The sequence below is a fragment of the Aspergillus sclerotioniger genome (genome assembly GCF_003184525.1).
Source record: "Aspergillus sclerotioniger CBS 115572 chromosome Unknown BO94scaffold_12, whole genome shotgun sequence".
Lineage (NCBI taxonomy): Eukaryota > Fungi > Ascomycota > Eurotiomycetes > Eurotiales > Aspergillaceae > Aspergillus > Aspergillus sclerotioniger.
The window spans coordinates 774,193-798,392 of NW_020291002.1; the positions used below are offsets into that span (position 1 = coordinate 774,193).

At 50.3% G+C, this 24,200-nt stretch overlaps 9 protein-coding genes across 9 annotated transcripts; 5 read left to right on the plus strand and 4 right to left on the minus strand.

The window, feature by feature from the left end:
• Window positions 1-15: 15 nt before the first annotated feature.
• On the minus strand, window positions 16-2,542 carry BO94DRAFT_534705 (putative RNA splicing factor (Pad-1)). Its single transcript, XM_025611611.1, has 5 exons — window positions 2,410-2,542; window positions 1,604-2,359; window positions 1,230-1,538; window positions 692-1,171; window positions 16-644 (listed from the first exon to the last, which is right to left on the minus strand). The coding sequence occupies exons 2-5, from the start codon at window positions 2,272-2,274 to the stop codon at window positions 386-388; spliced, it is 1,719 nt and encodes a 572-aa protein (XP_025468162.1). The 5' UTR covers window positions 2,275-2,359; window positions 2,410-2,542; the 3' UTR covers window positions 16-385.
• Window positions 2,543-3,050: 508 nt separating this feature from the next.
• BO94DRAFT_545879 (fatty acid alpha-hydroxylase) lies at window positions 3,051-4,281 on the minus strand (the record flags this gene model as incomplete). The annotated part of the gene is made up of 3 exons (XM_025613265.1): window positions 3,051-3,204; window positions 3,266-3,514; window positions 3,566-4,281. 3 exons carry the CDS (start codon window positions 4,279-4,281, stop codon window positions 3,051-3,053), a joined length of 1,119 nt encoding a protein of 372 aa, XP_025468163.1.
• A 1,214-nt stretch (window positions 4,282-5,495) lies between these two features.
• BO94DRAFT_545880 (uncharacterized protein) lies at window positions 5,496-7,170 on the plus strand (the record flags this gene model as incomplete). Its single annotated transcript, XM_025613266.1, has 6 exons — window positions 5,496-5,731; window positions 6,059-6,133; window positions 6,412-6,705; window positions 6,765-6,806; window positions 6,972-7,027; window positions 7,052-7,170. The coding sequence occupies 6 exons, from the start codon at window positions 5,496-5,498 to the stop codon at window positions 7,168-7,170; spliced, it is 822 nt and encodes a 273-aa protein (XP_025468164.1).
• Window positions 7,080-9,183, plus strand: BO94DRAFT_52217 (uncharacterized protein). The gene has a single exon (XM_025610170.1). The coding sequence runs from the start codon at window positions 7,516-7,518 to the stop codon at window positions 8,869-8,871; it is 1,356 nt and encodes a 451-aa protein (XP_025468165.1). The 5' UTR covers window positions 7,080-7,515; the 3' UTR covers window positions 8,872-9,183.
• Window positions 9,184-10,150: 967 nt separating this feature from the next.
• BO94DRAFT_464357 (uncharacterized protein) lies at window positions 10,151-11,789 on the plus strand (the record flags this gene model as incomplete). Its single annotated transcript, XM_025608059.1, has 2 exons — window positions 10,151-11,042; window positions 11,092-11,789. 2 exons carry the CDS (start codon window positions 10,151-10,153, stop codon window positions 11,787-11,789), a joined length of 1,590 nt encoding a protein of 529 aa, XP_025468166.1.
• A 1,140-nt stretch (window positions 11,790-12,929) lies between these two features.
• Window positions 12,930-15,583, minus strand: BO94DRAFT_515812 (CeGAL family transcription factor; the record flags this gene model as incomplete). The annotated part of the gene is made up of 5 exons (XM_025609935.1): window positions 15,375-15,583; window positions 15,206-15,314; window positions 14,417-15,144; window positions 13,245-14,334; window positions 12,930-13,181 (listed from the first exon to the last, which is right to left on the minus strand). The coding sequence occupies exons 1-5, from the start codon at window positions 15,575-15,577 to the stop codon at window positions 12,930-12,932; spliced, it is 2,382 nt and encodes a 793-aa protein (XP_025468167.1). The 5' UTR covers window positions 15,578-15,583.
• A 1,562-nt stretch (window positions 15,584-17,145) lies between these two features.
• BO94DRAFT_515815 (coatomer subunit delta) lies at window positions 17,146-19,327 on the minus strand. The gene is made up of 4 exons (XM_025609936.1): window positions 19,237-19,327; window positions 18,731-19,174; window positions 18,479-18,675; window positions 17,146-18,423 (listed from the first exon to the last, which is right to left on the minus strand). The coding sequence occupies exons 1-4, from the start codon at window positions 19,237-19,239 to the stop codon at window positions 17,511-17,513; spliced, it is 1,557 nt and encodes a 518-aa protein (XP_025468168.1). The 5' UTR covers window positions 19,240-19,327; the 3' UTR covers window positions 17,146-17,510.
• Window positions 19,328-19,718: 391 nt separating this feature from the next.
• On the plus strand, window positions 19,719-22,324 carry BO94DRAFT_545885 (uncharacterized protein; the record flags this gene model as incomplete). The annotated part of the gene is made up of 2 exons (XM_025613267.1): window positions 19,719-20,897; window positions 20,951-22,324. The coding sequence occupies 2 exons, from the start codon at window positions 19,719-19,721 to the stop codon at window positions 22,322-22,324; spliced, it is 2,553 nt and encodes an 850-aa protein (XP_025468169.1).
• Window positions 22,135-23,015, plus strand: BO94DRAFT_52253 (uncharacterized protein). Its single transcript, XM_025610186.1, has one exon. It carries the CDS (start codon window positions 22,407-22,409, stop codon window positions 22,848-22,850), a length of 444 nt encoding a protein of 147 aa, XP_025468170.1. The 5' UTR covers window positions 22,135-22,406; the 3' UTR covers window positions 22,851-23,015.
• Window positions 23,016-24,200: the final 1,185 nt, after the last annotated feature.

The following is a 24,200-nucleotide window of genomic DNA, read 5'->3' on the forward strand; positions in this document are numbered from 1 at the left end:
GCATGGAAATTTGCTGTGATTGTCGATGGCTTTGCTAGCAGTCAACCAAGCTGCTAAAGAACTTATTTGTCGTGAGCGAATGATCCCAACCCTGATTTCATGGTAATGCTACAACCAACTGTGCTAGAACTTTTATTGAAGTTACGAATACTATTTGGCGCTAACGCAATGTACAAATCCCTATAAACAAATCATTCCGCAAGGCTCTTGGCCTGACAACTAAGAGCAAGATGTCAAGAAGACTGGCACCTACCAGGGCAGTGTCATCCAAGCCAACAGTTCAGGATCAAAGTGTGGGCCGGCCGTCACAAATTGCACCTGGTGAAAGATTAGATGAAATACCTACCCGTACGTATTTGCCAGGCGCATGTCAAGGTCAGATACTTTAGATGGCTTTGGTCCGGGAGAACAGGCTGCTGTAAACAGCATCGACGACGGGCTGCGCGGTGATCTGTCGACCACCAAAGAAACGCCCGTTCAGGCCCTTGATGGCGTTCTCGCCACCCTGGACGCGGTCGAACTTCAGGTAGATATCGCCTTGCGAGTTGGGATCTAGTGCAATGTGAACAACATGGCCATATTTGTCTTCGCACTCAGCGCGAACGTCATCCTCCAGCTCCTTAATCCAGACTTCGCCCTCCTCCCTATACAATGTTAGATGAAATACGTAACAAGCTATCAGATAACTTACTCGTTAGGGTCGAACATATTGCGGAGCAAGACACACCGGCTCGCCATGTTAACATTGACAGGCAACGGTTTGGTCTCAGTCTTGGGCCGGAGCACCTTCTGCTGGTCATCGGCAGCAGGCTCGGAAGGTTCATCTGTTCTTGCAAGCTTCCTCATCAATGCGTCCCTACTGTAGTTGTTGAAGTTTACACCCGCAACATCCGTATCATCCAAGGCACTGGCACCGGCTCCCTTTTCAGAATCACGGCCGCCAGCACGGTCGAAGTTGCTAGTACCCCCGGCCTGGACACCACGTCCACCGTGACCCGAGAACAGAGAGCCCTGGAAGTTATGTTGGTTTGCACCTTGGCTCTGCATGCGTTGTGCGTTCGAGTCAGGAGTGAACTTATCGTTGCCAAGGCCAACACGGATGGCTCGACCAGCAAGATCGAAGCCATTCATCTTTTCCAAAGCCTCACGAGCCTGGTTCGGGTCGCGGAACCTATACGATCGAGCATTAGCAGCTTTCCAACTATCGTAATGGAAAAGCAAGCACTCACTGTACGAAACCATAACCCCTGCTCCGACCGGTCTCGTCCTTTTGCAGCTGGACAAATTCGAGTTCGCCAAAAGGCTCAAAGACGTTCTGGAGGTCACTTTCAGTGATGCTGAAATGAATATTACCCACGTACAACCTGTGAAATGGAGCAGCGTGATTGTTGCCGCTGCTGGCCTCCGGGTTGCGGGCCTGGCGGTTCTTCTCCGCTTCAGTCAGCTGTGCGATGATTGGAATTCCTAAAAGTTTCTGTCCTGTAAGCTGGATTGCGGGCGCAACGGATTCTTCGCTCTTGAATTCGACATAACCGACACTGGAAAAGTTAGCACCTGCCCTTGTACCAAGAAGAGACAGACAGAGAGGGAGATAGAGACTCACCCTTTGGACCGTCCGCTGACACGATCCTTGACAATCTGAGCTTCCTTGACAGGACCGACTTTTTCAAAAAACGAAATCAGCTCCTTGGTCCTCAACCGCGCAGCAAGCTGTTGGACGAAAATTGTACGCCTGTCACGTTCATCTTCAGTAGGTTCCGGAGTCCTCTCGCGACTTTTCGGGCTTGGGCTTCGTCTCCGACCTTCACGCTCACGGCGAGTCCGTCTGTCTTCATCCCGCTCATCGCGACGGGAGCGGCCCGAGGGGCGGTAATAGCGATCATCAAAAGGAGACCGAGATCGAGTGCGAGCCCGTCCACCACCGCGGTAAAAGTCACCGCCAGAACGGTACTCGTCCCCGTGGCGTTCCCGACGAGACCGGCGGCGGTCGCTTTCGCGGCTCCTGCTCCTCTTTCTGCTTCTATGGCTTCCGTTAGCACTGCCATGTTCGCTTCTCGGGCTCTTCATGTCTTCATCTCCATCGACATCTCGCGAGCGACGTCGGTCACGACTGCGGTCCCGCCGCTTGCGGTCTTTGTCTCGCGACCGGTCACGATCCCGGCGGTCGGTGCTATCGGCTTTGGAGCGGTCATCGCGGTCCTGAGAACGGGGAGGGTCTTGAGACGGCGGAGCGGCTGTAGACTCGAGTAGAGCCTCAACATCGAGACCTGACATATTGTTTATATGCTGCAATTTCTCTTTTCCTGGACAGATCTGGACAGAAAAAGAAATGAAGATTGCGTGGAGAGGATTTAGGTCACTTTGGCTTCGTTAGAGAGCGACGGCGTATCAAGCTTGACTTGAGCGAACCCTTCTGTTTCAAACCCGGATCTTCTGCAGACTGTTGCTGCTCCTGTGTTCTGTATCGGATTGAGGTTGAATAATGAATTGGTGACGTGAGCGGTTCCACCGAGAATACAACGGTCGTGCTGGTGATGTGGCCAAGGCGAGGATATGAAGATACTGTACACCTCAATGTTCTGTTGGCGTGGGATGCCTTGCGGTCACGTGGCTCTTGGCGTCTTTGCCTCCTTATCTTTTAGTTTTTCTTTTTCCGTGAACGCGGCCCTGAACCATGGGTGGATCCCAATAGCATGCCAGTCACATCCCACTAAAAGATTCATTCATATTGAAACTAGAAAGTAGTAATTATATATTAAGTGATCATATACTCTGTACAGGAAGAGACTAATTCATAGAGACAAGGAAAGTCATAGTCACAAGTCATAGAAGAATAATGGATGCGCTCTTCAACCCGGCCAGGACAACCAATGTACACGAGGAAATTCACAAGAAGCCCAACTCCTGAAGGTCAACGTGAGTAAAAATAAACACACGTCTGCGACGGCATTACTTCGTATATTAAAACATAGGATTTGAATCGGAGTGTTGACACGTGTGGAAGACTCAGGAGAGAAGCATCAGGATGCAAGTATACCACGGAAACCTGTTCACTGGGTCTTCACATCCTTGGGCGACGGTGTCTCAAGCTCGGTGCCGAACACTCGATCCCAGAAGCGGCTAGTGACACCGAATCCGTTGTCAAAGTCCGCAAAGTGATGCTGAAGGTGGTATTTCTTAAGTGCCTTGTAGTAGGCGGGAAGGCTAGACGAACAACAGCGGTTAGCGAGGTGACATGGAAATTTCAAAGGCCAGATTAACTCACTTCCGGTGGTGGAGGAAGTAATGAGTCATGTCATAACAGACATAACCAAAGACACCACCACAGAATACCGTCAGAGCGGCATACCAGTTGTAGAAGAACACGGTGTGGGCCAGCTTCCAGAACGGGGTGGCCAGGACGATGAACAAAGTCGGTGGCATGACCAACCGATACTTGTCCATAGGCAGATAGTGGTGGATTCCATGGAGCAGGAAGTGGAGAGTGAGACCAACTCGGTTATCAGGAAGGTATCTAAAATGAGATTAGCGTGAATGAATCTGGAGAACGTGCATGGGGCCATACCGGTCAATGTGGAATAGGAACCTATGCATGAGGTATTCGATTAAGGTCCAGAGGAAAAGACCACCGACCCAATAAGCAGACGCAGCCGGCACATTCGCCAGGCCTGAAAATCCAAGGATGGTCCCGTATGTGATAGGAGGAAGCCACATTATAGGAACCACATACCAAGCCGTCTTACTTAAAGGCTCAAGAAAGTTTCCGAAAAGTGGCGCGGACTCCCCTCCCTTGTAATGACGCGGGCGATGGATTTGATCCAGGTAGAACTCCTTGGTAAACCCACTGTTCCAAAGTTGCATAAGAAGGGGCTTGTTTAAATCCAAAAACTTGTGCGTCTGGTAGTCCTTGGTGTAGTCGGTGTCGACAGAAAGGTCCTCTTCGCAGGACAAGCCGGTCGTGGCATATAACGGTTGTTCTTTTGTTTGAGAAAGACCTCCATTCACGGCCTTGCCATTTGACTCCGAGGCAACGAAACCGATATGACACTCTTCCAGTATTTCGTATGCCGAGTCGGAATGGACATGGGAGGCCGGGTCGCGCAGTATTTCCGCCACGTCTTTGCCAGCATACTCGAGAACCAATTCTTCACCACCGGGATGGCCGTCGACAAAATCGGTAACGTCATATACCTTGGACCCCAGGGTCACATAGCACGACTTGGCATTGTTATGAGACTCGATCTCAGCCGTGGTGAACTTGGGGAGGTTTCTGCCAGACATGGTCGTCGCAAGGTAAAAGCCTGAGAAGCCGGTACCGTGAAGAACTATCGGCGACAGAGGGAAGTGACAAGCGCTCAAATGCGAATGATGTAGTTGGACGGTCGGTGATTAGCTGCCGTGGGAACCGTTATAAATGGCTGAGGGAGGAGTGGCGTGAGCTTCAAAATATCAAGCAGGGATCGCGGGTCCGAGGCTCCGGGGGGAAAAAAAATTCGTTGTACCACTGAAACAGGAGAGTAGAACCGCGACGAGATTCCAGCAAACACCGCTGCACCAACACACAAGTCGTGACCTTCTGGGCTTTGGTAAATGGAAGCAAACACCGTTTGCTAGACTGTACAGAGAGCGACCGAGTGACTCTTCATCAAGGCCTTTGCCGGTCAGGCCGTCGGGGATACAACGGAATCCATGGAGGCCACTAGTCCTTTTTGGGCCCTGCCCCTGAGTGGCTCTGTCAGCCGGCGGTAACATCTCGATGCCTGAGGCCAGAAAAAGGCGGCCACCGACGGCGCTTGTCCAAAGGATGGCTAGCTGAAGACTACTAGTATAAGCAGGACGGAGTCACAAAAGGAAATCCCCCGTCTAATTCTTGAGCGAAGAAATAAAGGTGTATATGGTTCAGTTAATCTGGAGCTTTTGCCAAATTAGCTACAGCATGCAGCAATAATATCCCGCCTAGTATAGCGCTAGGGTGCTCCGTACCGGCGTACAGACTACTTGTATCGAGGCTAATGCTGCGACACTGTCAACATTGGAGACCGTTAGACAAAACACCAGCGCTTATCAGATATGGCGAGAGGAGGTGTTGCTCAATCGGGGTGGTAAAGACACATCGCACGCGTTGCTGTGGCGGTCCGAGCTGGGCGAATGGAGCCACTGGTAGCTCCATAGAGCCTGGAAAGTACCTAAATTGCCCGATTACATGAGCCCATAAAAGGAAGTTGCGGGCGTCGGTACCGAGTCACTGTAGTGACTGTGTGGTGGTGCTGTCTATCAGTCCTCCGTGGTACTCCGCACACACTACATGATATCCGTCAAATGATGGCCTGATCGACAAATACTTTGCCTAGAGCTTCATATGACCAATGGTAGTCCAGGCCAGGCAGGATCCTGTGGGACCCCATCCTACATAGTAGCTTCCTCACCTGGCATGTAAGTAGGTACTATCTTATAGGTATGTGAGAGGAGCAGGGTACTACTCCGTACTCCGTACCATGTCTCGGTTCGTGGAGATGGCCGTATGGAGCACTGGTCACTCGCCGTCCGAGGCAAGGTATTGCGGCCTGACATTGTCTCCAAGCGGATCATCCTCGAAAGTCGAAACATGCGTTTTCCCCGTCGGGGCTGTCAAAGCGTCGACGGCAGCTGAACACTGGGGCGAATCTGGGACTCATCACAAGACACCGGGCAGTCGGATGTATCATAGGGCGTTTGGGGCTCTAAGCTTTGGGTAGCTTCCTAAATTCGGGAAATGAGGCTGCCATCCAAACAAGCGATGGCATACCTCGGAGACAAGCCCATCTAAGCAGGTCATTCTTAGCAGCTTCCGAAAGGACAGTAGTGTCCCAAAGTATAACGACGTTGGGGCATACGATCGGCAACCATAACCATCTAGGTAGTTGACGGTTGAATCGGAGAGGGTAAACGCTGGGCAACAGCACTAGTAAGCGAGAATGAAGAGTAAACTCAACACCAACCGAACCCGGCGCCCGAGACAATCTGAGTTGCTGAAGGGATGGTAGACCTCTCATATTTTTACCTTCTGAGCCACGTACAGCTGGTGCATTCAAGTGGTCCCCTCGGGAACGGCGAAATTACGCCTGGTGAGCGACCCGCTCGCTGCGTATGCGGCGTAAGTTGCGTAACATTTCCACTATACCGGATCCCTCGTTCCGACAAGGCGGGTTTGCCCCTGTCCACTCCGTATCTGTGCTATGGGGGGGCGGTGGTGGAGGGGGACGGGGCACTGGGCGTTAATGGCCAGTCTGGGCAAGTTGTACTCGCCAATGATTGCCCTGCTTGGAGTTGGGGAGGGGGAGGGGGCAGGGCATGGACTGATGCCTCCCGAGGAGGACTGAGGCGTACGGAGTACTGTGTACCCATAAAACCGGTATCCTGTTGACTGTCGAGACTCGAGACTCGAGACTCTCGAGTCGAAAGTCGAAAGTCAAGACGATCTCCATGGGTGGAAATCATTGGAGATCACAAAAGTGGAGGAGCTAAGAAACACGGAAGCTGCAAAGGTGATTGGAAAGTAAAATCGGCCATAGTTTCTGGTGGCCATGGTTCGCAGATAGATTACCTCCCTCCTGGGGATAAGATTAAAAATCCTGAATACTGCGCGGTACTGGGCCGTACACTCCCGTACACTTACGGCTCTCGCCGTGCCAGCGCCAGGCCTCAGATCGGTCAAGAACGGTATCGGTCAGTGGAGAGGCACTCGGTATTTCCCCGTGTCGCGGCTCCGTCGACGATGGATGGAGTCGCGCACCAAGCTTGGGTCGCTCTCGCAAGCAGAAAATAAGGTACGTCCATCGTTCCCTCCAAGGCTCTAAGCCCCCCTCCAAGCCCCCTCCAACACACCCCCCCGTTCGCGTTGACCGAGTTCAGGCAGGCCAGGCCAGGCCTCTCTGGTCGCCGGGTCGATGCGATCATCTTGGGTACCGACCATGTATAATAATGGTCTATAGGGATGTAGATAGGGATATGTATGGGCTGCGCGAGGGCATCAATTATTCTCCCAGAGGTACCTACCTACTTACTTACCTAGCGGTTCGGCAGATTTTGACTGGCAAGCGGGAGCGATCTGCTGAATCCAATCCGATTCCTACTCGAACCACATCCGAACGGGTCCCCCTCAACCCCTGTCGACTGATCATGTCGAGCTAAATGTCGGAAAAGTGGGGACAGTGTTCAATTGTCAATCATTTTGTCTCGACCGAGTCGACCAGTCAAGGGACTGGAAGTGGGTTTACCACCCATCTAATTAGTGTGTACCTAGCTCAACCGGACGAGCTCCCTGAGCCCAGAAAGTGAGGGAAACAAAGAAAAGAGACATAACAGACTGACCTTCCGGTCGTCCTGCTCTCCCACCTTTTCCCCCCTCTCACCTCCTCCCCTCCCCATCCCTTTCCCTCACCCTCTCTCTCTCTCGCTCTCTTCCTCTCTCTTTCTCCCTCAGTGACAACCAATTGCTCTCCCTCTCCCGGGTCACCGTCGCTTCCCTCTGTCGCAATGGATACATCTTCGTCGCTGGACTGCCCGTCCTTCCCCGGCAATCGTATCGTTTCCTACCTCCAAACCTTGGCCAAGTCCAAATCCGAACTGCCCTATGGACTGCCCGTCTGTGTCTCTCCCTCTCACACGATCACCACCACCGATTCGCTCCTCAACCTCGCCTCTTTGGTCGGCCCTCACATCAGTATTCTCCAGGTGCATGCCGATATCATCGATGACTGGTCCGAAGATACCGTTCGCCAATTGTCCACTTTGGCCAGAAAACATGGGTTTTTGATCTGGGAGAGTGGTCGGATCCTCAATGCTACCGTCGACGTGGTCGGTCGGCAGAAGACCGAGTCGAGAGAAGCACGGAATGGAGCGGTTGATCTGATCCGGAAGAAGTACACCAGAGGTGTGGTGAAGCCGGCATCATGGGCGGGAATTTCCACAGCCTGGGCTTCCGGAGCCGCCGTTTATAACCAAGAAGCCGACATCTTGATTCCGACCTTGAAGGCTGCTGCTCGGGAGGCCGTAGCGGACACGGTGCAGACCATCCGGACCGAAATCACAGCGAATAGTTTCGCGAATGAGAATTCCGTCGACGATCAAGACTCTACACAACCGCAACATCTCACCGAGTACGCTGTCGATCATAGCGGCTTGGGACTTCCTCCACGAAAAGCCTCGACTATTTCACTTACCCAAACCATCACGCAACATACCGAGGATTCTTCCGATTACCCCTTGGAATCCCCTCAATTTGAGCGACATGGTTTCGAGTTCGGGACGTTGAGTCCATCCACGATACCAGAGGATCTTCCTCCCCCCCCTCTTCTGGCCCGTGGCTTGGTGCTCTGTCTGCCATCCAGGACGGACACTTCCTTTACCCCCGATTACCGTCAAAGCTGCATAGCTGCTGCCCGTGCCAACCAAGATTTCGTGGTGGGATTCCTCTCTGGTGAACCATGGCACCTGACTTCGCAAAGAACCGATATCTTTGAAACAGGTCTGCCGAGTTACGGCGATGAACAACAGCAGCTTAGCCCATACTCGTCTGATGACGACGAGGCACTACCACACTTTGCCCTGTTCTCCCCCATCGCTCAGCGCCACGACGGGATGGGCGGGCAACTGCTCGAGGGTGGCGATGGAGATGAAGAGGTGATGGAAGAGGATGAGACGACCAGCTCGGCTCTGCCTGAGACTTCGATACCTATTGAGTCACTGAACCCGCTTGCCGCGAAATTATTCCATGTCGCCGGAAAGGCATTCAAACTACGCGAAGCTTCCACTCAGGAGAACGGGGTTGCGAAGCCCGAACCAACGAAAAGTTGCCAGATCCTACATATCCCGATCGTATCCTTGCCATGAAGCGGGACCAACTGTGGATCCTTTCTATACGCACTATGTCGGATTTATTGCTTTGACTTGGGACTAACTAATCACCTTTTCTGTTCGCATATATACATACTTTCCGCTACTATGTCTTTTTAAAGCAACACTATTGCACATGGGGGTTATGGAGTTGAGCGCTCTGAAAATCATTTCGTTATATCATGTTCTATCATTGCCATTTGTTTGAATCTAGCATGTGGGGGGTCAGAAATCATCTGTGACTATAGCCAAGGCATCCAACTTTTTGCATCACTAGACCCAGGGAAATTCAGAATTCCAAATACCAACGACCGCTAAGTCGTAAGCATCCAATCGGGATATAATTCCGCTCGAGCTAAGTGCCAACGGCGCCATTAGAACGGCGCCTAGATCGATTCCTGGGCTCTAAGCTCACTGTAATCTTGATCCCTGCAGCGGCTGGGACCGCCGACGGCCGAGTGCTCCCCCGGTATCGTGATCCTATTCGAATTTCGGAGTATTTCGGTGCAGATGTTCCTTACTATGTGTGCACGTGTGTCAGACGTTCTGAGATGAGAATTCTCGGAATCCATATGAATATAGTCACGGTCTAGTCCAAGAATTGACGTCCTAGGCGGATCCGTCGGACTACTACTAGTTGAGGGCATCGTGCTGCAATCTCCTTTCCATCCCGGCTATAGTATGTAGTATATATATACTTATCGCTGTATAGTAGAATCTTCATAATTGTTGCGGTCGAATTTCGCTTATTAAGAAAACCGGAACGGATCACGACAAATTTTGAGCAGTCAAACAATATCCAAAAATGCAAATGGGATATCAAATCAAAAGGGCAAGCGCCTAGGATGTCTGAGAGAATGAAATTAGCCCCTGAGGCAGCATCCCCGCGATGGGCCACATGACGTGATGGCCCGAAGAGGCAATTCTTTCGATCCAACCACCAACTACTTTTCCCCAACTTCTCTTCTGTTCTACAAAGCCAGGCTCTCTCAATCACTTGTCAATATGGATGGTCTATTAACCTAAAATGTTTACATTCCGCACTACAATGCCACTGCTGTCTCGAGGAGCGGCCTCCAAATCATACACCAACATATGTGGCGGATATCCCAGATTTCTACCCCGGAGTATCAGCACACACGGACTTCCGTTTTGATGCTCTGCGAACAGTGGACCAATTTGCTCCAATGATACATGAAATTGGATATACATGGAGAAAAGCGACACGTCTCGACATCATTGTGGAATGAGGTTCGAGCGTCCACACTCGCTTTTCATGGGTTCAGAATATACCCCGAACCCTCAAAACGAGGGACTCAGATCTACGATAGAGAACATGCCCATCAAGGACCCAACAGGATCTTTAGAAATGATAGCTCAGACAAGGCAGGCGGCAGATATGCTTCCTGATATAGACGAGTCTGATGCACTCTACAGAGTCATCCTGAGAACGGGAGATGTGGTCATCGAATATTTAGATCCTGACTCAGACACTTCAACGCGATCCGAGGCACGTCACCGTCGCTGGCGAGTCTCCAGCGAGGACTTGATGCGAAGCAGTCCGTATTTTCGAGCCCTACTTGATCCTGACAAATTCTCCGAGGGCAAACAACTCATGCAGCAGAAGATGATGCACCGGGACCTGCTTGCTCCCGAGCCTGTGAACGGCGCCTCTTTGGATGAACAAAGCCCGAAAATGAGCTATCTGCCTGTCGTAATTCTCCCAAGCAAACACTTCTCTCCAAGGCTTGGATTAGATGCCATCAAGCTGTTCCTGGAGATCCTGTCCTTCAAGTCCTTCGACGAAGAACAGAAGGGTTCTTTCGATGCGGAACTGAAGTTCCTGCCCGTATCCCTCATTGCGAGGGTTCTGGAGCTAGCAGATGCCTTCAACTCTCCGCGCGTCGTGCAAGAATCTCTCAAGAGAGTCGGCTATGCCTTCGGGAAGGGGAAATATTCCTACACAAAGTTCGATTCTGCCTTGCTGAAGCTGAGTGAGGATCGCATCCGACAAACGATCTTCGTAGCGCGGACATTAGACGAACCGAACATCTTTCGAGTTATGACACATGCTCTGATCATCCTTGGATCGAGGTCTTGGGCAGAAGGCGTCGAGCCTCCCGAGAGTCCTTCCCTCCACTGGCGCTACTTCTCCGGTGGTATAGAAGGTACTGTTACCCATCACACCCCTCTCAGATAATACTAATCGCATCCCAGAGGAGCTCTACTACCGCCGCCAATGTATCCTCAACACCATCTCAGACCTCCAGGCCTACTTCCTGCGCGTTTACGGCGCTTTAGAAGATCCAGAGCCCCCCAAACCATTCCTTCCGAGACAACCACTCGCTCCAGCCACACATCAACCCCGTCCTTTCCAATGCCGCTACGGCTTTGGCAACTCCAGCGCCTGTGACGCCTTCCATCTGGGCCAAATGACGCGATTCTTCTCACTACGCACAAAGACCATCTTCTTAGGGTCGATGCTGATCGACTCTAGCTTCGCCCCCGACTCCGACTCCGACTCCGAGCCCCCTTCAGAACCCCCCAAAGACATAACCGCAATCATCGCCTCCCTCAAACAATGCCCCGACTACCAAATCGACCCCAACCACATCGGCTGTGGTGTCCGCCGCCGCTTCCTACCCCCCTTAGACTGCATAGAACGCTTCGTCGGCGACGGTCGAGGCCTACTCGGTATTGACTATCAAACCTGGGACAGCGGCCAAACGTGGCCCCTTACGTCAACCTCATGGGCAAATCGAGCCATACCCCGCGCGCGTGTCATCGATATCAGAATCTCGAAAATCAGCGCAATCCCCGTCTTAACGCGCGGTGCCGCTCGACCCGTCTTCACATCACAGGAGGAAAACGCCCGGTTTCTGTTCACCGCCAAGAAAAGAAACTGGGAGGCTTAGCTCGAGTAATTCCTTCCCTGGGCCGCGATTCCAGGGTACTGCCCGTTGCTACCTACTACCTAGAGCCTTTACGCTTCCGAGAAATCCTCGCATTCTGATCCAAAGAAACAACCGATGGTGAGGATGAGGTCAACCTTACTGCCACCGTGCGGCAATTTATTCTGTGATGTTACTATCGTGTAAAGTGCATCTTGGCTGCTAGATATTCTGTCTTAGTTCCTCTATATAAACTGGAAGTCCAGGCCTCGTGGATGACGACTGGAAAGGATATATACATGTCTTTTTATAATTACTTTTTCACATGTTGATGTTTACACGTGACGATGGAGATTTGTATATAAGAGAGGGAAGACAAGTTGAACATTAACATAAACAAGTATGAGGTTATATTGGAACCAACCCCTCTATTTCGCGAGGACTTTTTAACTCATGCTACCTACGTCACTGAAGAGGGGAAATGGCATGATCGATTGATGGCGATGACCAAATGCTCTCATCGGCTATGACCACGGGTCTAGATGACTAGTAGAACATTGGAGATGAAACGGATTTTCGAGCACATGATCCTGCAGAATTTGAAATCTCAAACAGGAAATGTTGTTGAGATAGATGAGGCTCTTGAGTACTATCACTATAGCGTATACGGATCCGCTATTTGACGCTTGAGTGATTCATGGCGCCAATCCGACCGGAAAGGCATAAAAAAGTCAATCCATTAAACATTGGTGTTAAGCACTCTTGATCTAGAAACGGGACAAAGAAGGTGATGATAATAATGACAGAGCACACCACAGAGCAAGGGTGTGCTCTCCAGACATAAGCACTTCTTGTCGTTGCCGGTGTGGGTAAGCTTCTGAACCAGGCTTCCTCGGACGGGTAAGTGTCCCCATAAAGGTCAAGCGTGATCATGATGGTTATAAAGGCAACGAAACTAACGCGGCATTTAACCTAAGAATACACATATGTGAAGACTGTAAAAGAAAGCTGGACTGGACTGGGAAAGGACCGTGATTCTATAGAAGGGCGAGACGAAAGCGAGGGTCTTTCAAAGTCAAAATAGATAGGCAGGATATCTACTACAAGAGCAGCAATGTCGTCCTAGGGTCCAGGCAATTCGAAGGCTCAAGGCTTAGGTAGAGATCATAAGTCTTCCAAGACATAGTCACGTACATCAAAGTCTAGTCCTAGGCTGGAAGGGAAAAATGAGCCTATAATCTGCCCGCTGCTTGGGTCATAAGGAAGACCGTCAGGAAGGGCATCATCGTATGGAGTCTGAGCGGCGGTATCTCTGTCCGTTTTGATAGAGTCGAGACTTCCCGGAGTCTGATATGTAGAAGATGAAGCATTGATAATACTTGATGGCTGCAAAGGCGACAGAGAATCGTCCCCCATCTGGTAACTTCGGGTATCGTGAACGAAAGCAAATTCCTTTGCCCCGGCTGTGGAAAGCGGGACAGGAATTTCATGACCTTGTGAACTGCCAACACCATGATCAGCATATGAATAAGTAGATGTGTTGACACCTGCATTCAGTTCAATACGGCGTATGAACCCATCGCAAAGTAGGCGAGCTTTCTCCGAGGCCATACTAGTCCTTGCCAGTATACCGAGCCACTCGTGGGCCTTTTCAGCAGCCCTAGAAACCATTGAGACTTTCTCGGGGACGTGCTGAGCACCGAATGCGAGCTCCAGCAAGATAACCGTGGTTGCCTGCATGAGAAAGTGCAACACACACCACCAAGGTGACATTTTGTACAAAGTTGCTGCATCAAGATCCTCGGGGAATAATCTGAGTAGATGGCAGGCTGACTCCACACACTCAGCTGCTGTTCTCTTACAAAAGTCTTGGATTTTGGCATCTTGGTTGACTGAGCTCAGACGGCGGAGGCACGGCCGTGTGATACCAACTTTTGTGCTATAGAACAACAGGGCCAGACTCATTCTTTGTTGAGCTATCGACTGTGTCACTTGTGATGACTGCGTATTCGTGAAATCATAGTCTTTAGGGAGACTCAAGAGCCAGGATTCAAGGTCAGATGTTAGACCTTGTATGGCGAACTCGATACCTAACCAAGACGAGCGCACCACTCCGGGATTGTAGAGCTTGGAACTCATTCTTTTGGCAATTAGAGTAAGCTGAATGAGATGAAAGAAGTACAGTGATCCACAGGAAGGAATGGCAACTGCGTTCGTTGCCTTCGAAGCAGTCATCGGCTGCTTGGCTTGTGGATCAAATCGTAAGCTTGCGACACCTCCTGGATGACTGAAACCTGCTCCGGGTGTACGCTTTAGCCAAAATATCACTTCTTCTCTTCCAAAGTCATCCTCGTCAAAGGGAACTGGTAAAGGTGTTGTGTGAATAGTATCGTCTATGCAAGAAGGCCGTCCAGTAATCATGCCGAGCCGGTGATCAATCATGTAAAGAGACCACCATACACGATACCTGATCTCTCTTGAAGTGTCAGTGGCAAACTCGCCTATATTGCGTAGATGCAATCCAAGACTGAGGGCTCCTTGAACAGCGCTCCCACAAAGTCTCCAGGCCCTTTAATGACTTGTAAGCACAGGCATCAAGACTCCTTTTAGAATAGCCCCGGGTATGCTCCGGAAAGTACAAATAGACATACCGGTTCATGTGACCCAATGCGAGCATGTATAGAGCAGTCAGTCCCTCCACTTGTAACTGCTGCAAGTCAGGGTGATGGAACTGTCGATCATCCATGCTCAAGATTCTCGCTCTCGAGAAGTACACGCAGTGGTCATCTTTCGTTAATGACCAGTCCACTTCAGATATGTAAGCGTACCTTGCAGCTATTGCAAAAATCAGGTTTAGGATTGCCAGCCACTTATTTCCTGGGCGCAAAGTGGGGTTGCTGAAGAATGCTTGGAACTGTGGTCCGAATGGTGTGGTCCCGATAATTGGAAAAGAAGGGTGCACCCAATCTAGATATGTCTTATAGAGCTTTGTAGCAATATCCTTTGAGGGTAGTGCATAAGCCTCCGGTCGCTCGACAATGGGCATCTCTTGATAATCCAGATGGTAATTCGAAGTGGATATAATGCCCCCGCCGAGTTCCGGTAAGGATTGCTGCATGGTCTCGCCGGACTTAGCAGTTTCCAACCCACGGTTGAGCTCTCTGCTTAAATTCTGTATCCACGATATTTCGGAGCTTTGACCGATGAAACCTGTGGCTTGGGAGACTTCGTCTTTGTTGAAGTCCTCTTTGATGTAATCAACGCAGTAAGCAGGATCGACAAACAACGGTAGTTCGGGGTTAGAGGCGTAGAGAAGCCTCTTGTCTTCAGGGAAAGGTGTTCGCATATCAGATTGCAAGGCCTGGCTAGTGGACCCTTCCTGTCATCAATTAGTGGAAGATTGGTAAGAGACAAGTCCAATGAATTCTCAATCATACCACTGTCAATGCCAAGTTCATCAGCTGTTCATTGGTGATTCCAAATCGGCTGCTCAGGTTCTTCAGAACATCTTCATAGGTCTGTATCTTTGCTTCTAGGCTAGCCAACTGCCTTTGAATCAATTTATATAGTCAGCGAAGAGGTTTACCAGTCAACTGAATCCATACACACCTCTTGGATTTCTCTCTTTTGCCGTCTGTATAACAGCAAATAATGCCTGCCTCCCGGCAATTGCGACAGCCAGACTTATCCCCCGTGCACTTTGTTTTCCTTTGCCTGCAGGATTCACAAGCTCGACTCACGTGGCGACGGTGGAACCTGCCCGGAGCTGAGAAAGTAGACTCCGCACCTTCGGCCAATCTGGGAATTGCCATCTTCCTGTTTGGTAAAAGGCGATCGGTCTCCTGTCTTGCTATTGACTGGGATGAGCTTCCCTATGCGTTGAAACACATTTAGTGAAGCTCCAGGACTGTCAACGTAAGGGCCGGTTGTTGCTCACCGCATTGCTGTAGCCGCTCTCAGTCGAAGATACCTTGAAGATCGGCTGTTCTGGCCAAGGTGGATATTGCATCGTCTTGTGGAATTAATGAGTGGAGAAGAGGGAATCCTGATGGAAGATAAAACACGATTGTCTGGACAGAGATGCAATCGTCAGTGTTCGCTCTGAAATAGCCCCTCATAACAGCTCATCTTGATGTCACTCTGGGTGTCAGTTATACCTCATGACCCAAAATTCTTGTAGAAAACACCAAAAAGAATGGGAAGAAAAAAATGAGGATGGTGCAAACAGCAGCCGGGGTCGGACCCTATCTTTATACTTAAGACTGGATCCTTTCAACGAAAGTATAGGTATGCATTTGACTCTGAAGGCGGGAAGCAAGGCCCAACAGACGGTGAATCCCATCATCCTTGAATTTCCTCGAGTTGTTTATCCAACTGGGAAGGAAGGTGGAAGCCAGTTGTGGCTGCCTTTCCAACGACCGTGATATCGAGGAGACCGGCCCCTCTGGGTCTAGACGCTGGGTACCTAGTACCGAAGCTTTTATTGATTAAAGCCGGATATTGGCGAGCCTGTATTATATGATTGGCTATGAATACTAGATAGTAGATGCCAGAGGTCAGAATTTGTCACCGGCAATCTCAGACGGCCGCTGCAGGTGTAGCAATGGACCGGCTTCCCATGGATTGAACTACAATCCTATTCGACGTACTACCAACATTAGCTAGAGGTTGTATAATGAGGTTGGAGCGCTCGAACTCATGTCGCCCTCTGACGGCGACATGGGTGGGGGTGTCTGCATGTCTAACGAAGTCAAGGAATGGTTCAAGAGGAATGCACTTCCTTAGAAGAGTATTTCTATCCTGGGGTAACCACGGTCGGCATCATTATAGCCTTAGTTCCGAGATATGCAAATGACAATGTCAGTCTAGTAACTCCTCCAAATTCAAAGAGTGGGAGATATTCCCATGGAATCCCTGGCGTTTCCAACGAGGGCCTAACCAAGCACCTAGACATCATGGATGGTTACATGATGCCTGGCCCCCCGATGGACTCTCCAATCGGTCTTAAATCGGCCAACCATAGCCGTGACTCTGGCTGGCCGTCTCCATGGTTAATTCACTTGTGGCGGCCAAGTAATGATAGTGCGATGATGCGGCCATGCCACTTACACTGCAGTGATCAAGACATTGTCGTCAGGATCGAGATGTTCCATCGTCATCCCATGACATGACAGGGAGTGATCGTGAGAAATATTCGAAGGGAAGGAAAGAGAGGAAGTGGTTGGAATAGGTAGTCACTGGTTGCGAATGGTTGCGACACCGCTTTTCCTCGTTTTCCGCTCCACATGTGACTCAAACCCAAGCCTGGATAATTCATACGTTGATATTATGTCCAGCTTACGTATCTGAGCCTTACTTGAGGAGCTTGTCTACCAAGGTACGCCATTGAATGGGGTGGTATTGTTTACTTGAGCGGGCCCAGACCGTCAGCAGACACCGAGTACTTATCTGAGCATAGAAACGAAACTCTCATGTATGGGGGAAGCAGTGACCCTGGTACTAGGGATCGCCTATAGGTTAGAATGGATTTCCGGCGCCGAAAGCGTTCCTGCCTAGCGACTGCGAATAACAGGGAGAAGAATAATTGAGGAATGAAAACAAAGCGGCAAGATAGGCTTAAATTGGAGAATCAAACAGGTAAATACCCTGGTCAGAAAGCATAGAAACAACTCGCAGAAACCCCAAATGGGCGGTCCGAACGTCATTAGTACTCTATACACCCAAGCAACGGAGACGTGAAAAGGATTACTCGATAACATATCCCTCAGCGACGCTCTTCACATCCTTGGAGAATCCGGTGCTCTCGCCCTCCATCTCCAATAAAGAGATATCATTTACGTCGACCTCGACGAAAGGGCTGGACTTTGCAAAGTGCACGCTCATGGGGAAGAACTCATTCTCATCCCCGTCACCCGTAGACTCGAATTCAAAGCTGCCAGATGCATTGCTTTCATCCACGGTCCCGATGTTCCAGTCCAGGCTGTCTCCAGATACTTCATACACAGCGTCGAAGCTGGACACTGCCGGTTCTGTCGCGCCGTATGGAATAGTGACAATAACATCACGCAGAGTATCAGAGCCGGTGAGCTCATACTCAACTGTCACAGTAGTGGAGTCAGAGCCCTTGTTCACCCAAACGGTGAAGGTGATGGGAAGGATGTCAGCGCTGTCTGATCCAGAGCTTGCGACACGCCAGCGCAGCACACCAATTGAATTGTTGGCAGGGAATCTCTTGGTCGTATCCTTCAACTGGATTGCAGAAGAGTTTGTGAAGACAGCTTTGTCGACATTGGGGTGGGTGCGGAACTGCGCACCATGCGTGGGGTTGGCGAGAAGGTCGAGTTTGAGTTTGGTGAAAGATGGGTCGGAGATCCGGAGTTGCAGATCACCCTTGACCTCGAAGGATTTCAGTGCACCTTCTCGAGTAAGCGTGGCAGAGATGGTCTCGGCAATGGTTATGTGGACAGGATCCCGGTCTGTAGACAGCGAGGCACGAGCGGAGGACACCTTTTCGCCGACGGGAGTTGAGGCTTGTGGAGTCACCAAGGGGCTGGACTCTTCGACCTCAGGGCCAAGGTCGCCGCGCACTTTCTCGTAGATATCGGTGGTTTTGGATTTCTTGCCGAGCTGCATGCCCTTTCCGCGAGTTGGTAACGGTCTGGGGTTGGAGTTCGTTAGAAACGGAATCAGAGGTAAGGAAGTGATGAACACACTTAGCGAACGACTTCTTCTTCTCCGCCTCGTAGGTGTCGTAGGTGTCAGGCACAGCAGGCCGAGAGGGGGGTGTATAGACGGGATAAGAAGGCGCCCGGGGAGCCATAGAGCGACCGGTTTTGGCGGCCTCTTTCCGTTGCATCTCCAGCTGCTTGGCCTTTCTCTTGCGCTCCTCGCTGGCCTCGAGTTCCTTGTTCTATACGGGCGGAATCAGCCATGTGCCGACATAGTAGCCAGAGGAGAAGATATACCCTTTCAATAATTTCCTGAATTCTCTCCTCGTGACTCTCCATTTCCAGGAATGTCTTGATCTGAGAAAGAGACAGGTTCTCTCTGTACCCCAGAGTCACCAATTCATCATAGGCACTCAGTAGCTCGAAAGCATTGCGAAGAATCTCCCTCTCGTCCAGGCTCTTACAAATGCTAGTGGTGACTTGGGCGAAAAGGTGAAGGCTGTCGATGTCCTGCAAGATGTTCGACTGGCGGTTCGTAATCAGAACGATGTATAGCTCGTCCAGAGGTTGGTAGACAAAGCGGACGTTGTCTTGTTCAACAGTCGTATGCTGAGTCCCGGAGTCGGCCAGTTTAGGGAAGGATGCGAGCAAGGCCTCGATTCTTGAGCGAGCAATCTCTCGGAATTGGCGCGAAAGTACAGCCTTGCCCCCGCGGGTGCATATGGACGCTGCGAGCACGACCTGTTGTTTGTGCGCGATTGTCAGCAGTGTTCTGGGAAAAGGAAGAAATATTCGAGCCGCACCATGGTTGTGTGAGAGGAATTCAAAGGTAGAGTGAGAGATAATAGCTTCTCGCCCGAATGGCACCGATCTCGCAACGGACGAATGTCTAGCAGGCGGTTCTTGACGTCGAGGCCACGGGGAATCGCTTGCTGTTCTCTTCGGTCCCCGTTGGCCCGTGCGCCGCGCTACCCCCTCGCTTACCGCAGCACAAGAAGCTTCGTCTGTCACTTCACTCTCTTCATTGCAAGTCAACGTCCGCCCCTCCCTCTCTCTCTTACCACACCTTCTCTCAGTGGTCACGACAGAGTTGTCTTCGCTGGAGACGCAGTTTTATTCTCATAGCGCCAGGTGATTCTCTTACTGCTTGCCACCGCAACACCCAGATCCTGTCCTTGGGCTACTGTCAGGCACACCTAGATCGCCACGCCAAACCTTTTGACGCGTCCTCCTCCTCTCGCATATCGATGACATGACAACTGCTTCATCGCTCGCATTTACAACTATGGAGATATCGGTGGCTGATGATCAGATGGAGATGGCTTCCCCCTATCAAGGGCATGCTGATGATTTCGATATCGATATCGACATCATGGAAGACCAGGCCTCCACCACCGACAAAGATATGATGGGCACAGACGAATATCTAGACTATGATCACGATGGAGCCCACGATGCGGATATGATCGATGATGTTGCGGAACCCACCATAGATGATGTCGATGATCCTTACGCCGAGACAGGTTACACCGTCGAAATGCAGGACGGGAACGAACGGACCTATGAGGCGGAAATGCTGGAAGACGACTACGATGAGGATATCGATGCTCCCGTTCCTGAAGTCCAAGGAGAGACGCCAGCGTCTGAGCAGGTCCAGCATTTAGAGGCAGAAGGAGCGCATCATTTGGAGGAGATTACTATAACCGCAGGGGATAAAGACCAGCCTCACGAAAAGCTTCATTCCGACCAGCAAGCCGAACCTCTCGTACAAGATGACCACCCTGCTGTGCAAGACACCGAACAGCATGTCGATCTGTCGGAAGAGAATGTTCCCCAAGAGAACGAAGTAGACACAGCCGAACTACCGGAGAACGGGAAACCTCTCGATGACTTCAACGAAGTGGAGCGAGAAGCTCCAAGCGCCACAGAAACTGACGAGCAGAACAACGTTGACCACTCCAAGCCCGCTCAATCCCAAGCAAGCAGTCCTGATGATGCTCAACCATCATCTGATGAGCGCAAGGAGCCCGTTGCAGAAACAAAGGATAGAGAAGAAGAGGAGTGTTTTAAAGAGGGAGATGCCGGAGATGTAGAAGATGGAGAAGTTCAAGAAAATGAAGAAAAGGGAGAAGGAGAAGGACAAGAGGTGGCGGAAGTGAGCGAAAACCAGGTTTCCTCTTCAAAGGAACAAGCTGTTGAGCATCGGTCCGAACAACGCGAGCTTCCAGCAACAGAACGAACGCCTCTGTATCCAGTCAAGGTCTATTATCAAGACAACGAAATATCGTTATTTCCCCCCAGGGAAGGCGACTCTTCGGAGACCTTTTTCCTGGAGGATGAGAGCCTTGCTTTTGAGTCTTTCGGCAAACTGTTCGAATCGTGTCGCGAAGTGCTACGGGATCATATTAGTGAAAGTGATGTCTTGGTTGTAGACGTCGAAGCATTGAATATCCAGCTAACAGAGGTTTGTTCACGCGATCCACTATTCTTCGGCAATTGCTGACTATTGTGTTATAGGACTCAATACACATTGATAAGGTTACACTGCATCAGATCGTTGGTCTGTACCTGCGCCTGTCCCACAACGACGGGGTTGAAGAGCCAGAAGCACTCTATCTCACCCTTAGCACTAGACCGACGATTTTTGCCGAAGTTTCTAATCTTCTCGTAGCTGCAAATGAAGGGAAAGGGTTATCTGAGATCTACTGGGACGGTTATGCTGAAGCAGAAGCCACATCTGCGAATGTTTACGAGGAGCATGAAGAGTTCAATCCGGACTATCTTGAGCAAGACTCTTCCGAACCTGATGATGATCACAGTGGATCTGAGAGATATCATGAGCTGCAGGCTGAATCCACGCTGCAGGAGGTCATAAACGATGAACAGCAAGACCAGCAACGCGAGCAAGACCATGAGGATTATGGTCATACGGCTCCAGGCAATGGCGAAACGACCGGTCCTTCTTCAGACAATGTTCCAGAAGGAAATGATGCTGAGGACGGCAATTCTCATGAAGCTGATCTGGCTGAGGCCGAGACCACTAGAGTTGGCGATCACCAGCTGCCAAATGAGGAGCCGTATGACTCAGAGGAGCAATCGGAATCAACTGCCACAGTGACTCAACTGCCCCACCCCGAACTAGCAGACGAGCAGCAGCTTGATAATGAGGCTGGCAATGTGTTTGACGACCAATATGATCATGGGTATCACGACACGGAAGGTGCTGATGATGAAGCCTACCCAGAAGAGGAGACTAATGTAGATGCTACTGAACAATTCGTCTTTCATGAAGATGTTGAAGCAGTCGGAGAACTCTATGGCGACGTGACGGAACCCAATGCGGAAGAATTTCACGAAAATGCCTTCGAGGATATTCATGACGCAACTCATTCCAGAGACGATGCAGTCGATGACGACCTCCATGACCATGAGGATATTGATGGGGAAGTCCCACAGAGTAGCCACGACGAAGAGGCTCTATACAAGGATACTGAACCAGTTTCGGATAGCGTCTCCCAGGATATTTCAGAGATCACCACCAAACCTACCCAGGACCTGGAGGATGACTCACTAGGTATTGCGGAAGATCTGCTAAAGAGTCCTAGCAAAGGTATTAAACACATCGGCGAGGATACCAATGCGGATGAACTCGAGCCGGGAGAGCTCCATGATGAACCCCAACATGCTCCAGCCACCCACGACGAAGTCGAAGAGTTGACATTCGATGACGAAGAGTATTTGGATTTGGGTGTACAGGAAGGGGCGGACGACGAAGCAAATCTTGCGAAGTCACCAAGCCACGCTCCTGCGAAACGACATCGTGAACCAGAGGACGACTTTGAGTTGACCGAGACCCCTACCCCGGACGCGAAACGTTCCCGGTCATCGTGATTTCCATCCTCCTACCCATCATCCACCCACCAACTACATCTGTTTTCACACCTTCAGACGTTTCCTCTGTCATGACCATTCCATGGGCTTTATGAAGGCCATATCTAACCAATCCAGCATTCTTGGACAGCTGGCCGTGAGTTTCACTCAGTGGGGCAGCTTACATATGTGGCGAGCTACTAATGATTTCAACCACGGAGCGTGTCGGCCAGTTGAACTCCGGAATTTCGCAGATATTGTCAAGCTAGACAGGTACGTGTTACTTCGATCCATTCCCCCATTACGTCCTCATTACCGGATGGGTATACTGCCCTCGTATACCACAGCCTTGGGCACTCGGCATGCGGGGTGTAAATTACTAGGTTTGTACTTGATACTTCCCATGGCTCCGATTCCTTTCTCCCCTGTGCTTTTTGTTTCGCTCTGGTCAGCGATACCACCAATGATGGTTCTTGTGGCGTCTTTCTGCTGTATTCGATCGAGGCGTTATTGTGTTATATCCCAGGTAGCTTCCACGGAGGCGTGATATGGTGATTTGATTTGCCTTGCGTCTTATCTCCTTGGGTGTTGCAAAATGACAATTTCTCTATGATCTCATCTTTATGATTTCGGTGCTTCTCAGAACTATCAGTTCCAGGAAGTTGATACCAGTCTGGAGATTGCCGGGGAAGCACATGAGCCCTAATATCGTCTTCGGCTTTGCTTCTCTAAGGCGACCAGAAATAAAAGCATCTTGCTCCTGTTTGTAATTTAGCCGTGCTGGGGTTCTTGATTTCAATGACAACTTAATGCGGATGTTATTATCTTTACTGCGCGTTACCTTCGTGCTCCTTTGTCTATTCCTCGATACTTGGCTCTAGTCTCCTAGATGGATCGCAAAGGGGTCGGTGCGCTTACCGTGTTTTATTGGGTATATCAAGGGCAGGATCGTAGTGCGAGGGGATTTGGCTTTATTATATGAGCCACGCTACTCTTTTCCTATCAGTAATAGCTATTAGTAGGTTACCCTGCCTTAAAAGCGTGCGGCCGACAAATGACTTCTCTATTCAGCTCTGCGCAATAAAGGCGGGAATAAGGATAACGTCCCCCGCATTTTTGCAGCTGCCAACTTGCGGATGGGCCGTGCTAAAGTGGGGTGAGTCAGTGGAAATTATTTTTGCTAGAATGCCTATTCATAGGGTGGCTGGCTGGTTCTCTCGGTAGAATACTATATTAGTATACAGAACTGGGTCTATCGTCAATTTGAGTGCTTGAAAAAAAGCATGATGATTGTATTGATATTTTGCAGAACGTCCCTTCGGGTTCGTATATTTCGTCAAGAACTGGTTCGCGGAGGGCATGTTTTCTTCGGGGTCAGGCATCTTGGACCTCGAAGGTGTAGTTGGTCTGTTCGTAGTAATGGGATGGGGTAGTTATGAGAAATAATTGACCTAGGCACCGTGTTTCACCTTTTTTGTTTTTTTTTTTCTTTTTTCCCTTGCCTCGTGCCCATCTCCCTACAACTAGTAGATTAGATTTTTGATTGTCTGGGCAAAAATTCCATTATTGGTACATCTCAATAGCACCAGTCATCGCAATATCATGCAGCTGGTACATGGTGAGGTATGTATGCTATTGCACTCATTTCGGCCAATGAACCTCCATGGAGGAATTTATATATAGTGGCCTTGCTACACGCCAATTGAAGGGCCTATTCTGTAGAAAATGAGCAGCATATACCTCAAATTCTCCAAAGATTGATGGATTTCGACAATTTTGAAGGGAAGATGGTTTTCGGAGATTGCAGGCACACAAAAGCCATGAATTCGTCACTTGAAGTCAGAAGTCAACAGCTTCTAGGAAAAATTAAGCCGACTATCCGGATTGAACGGGATCG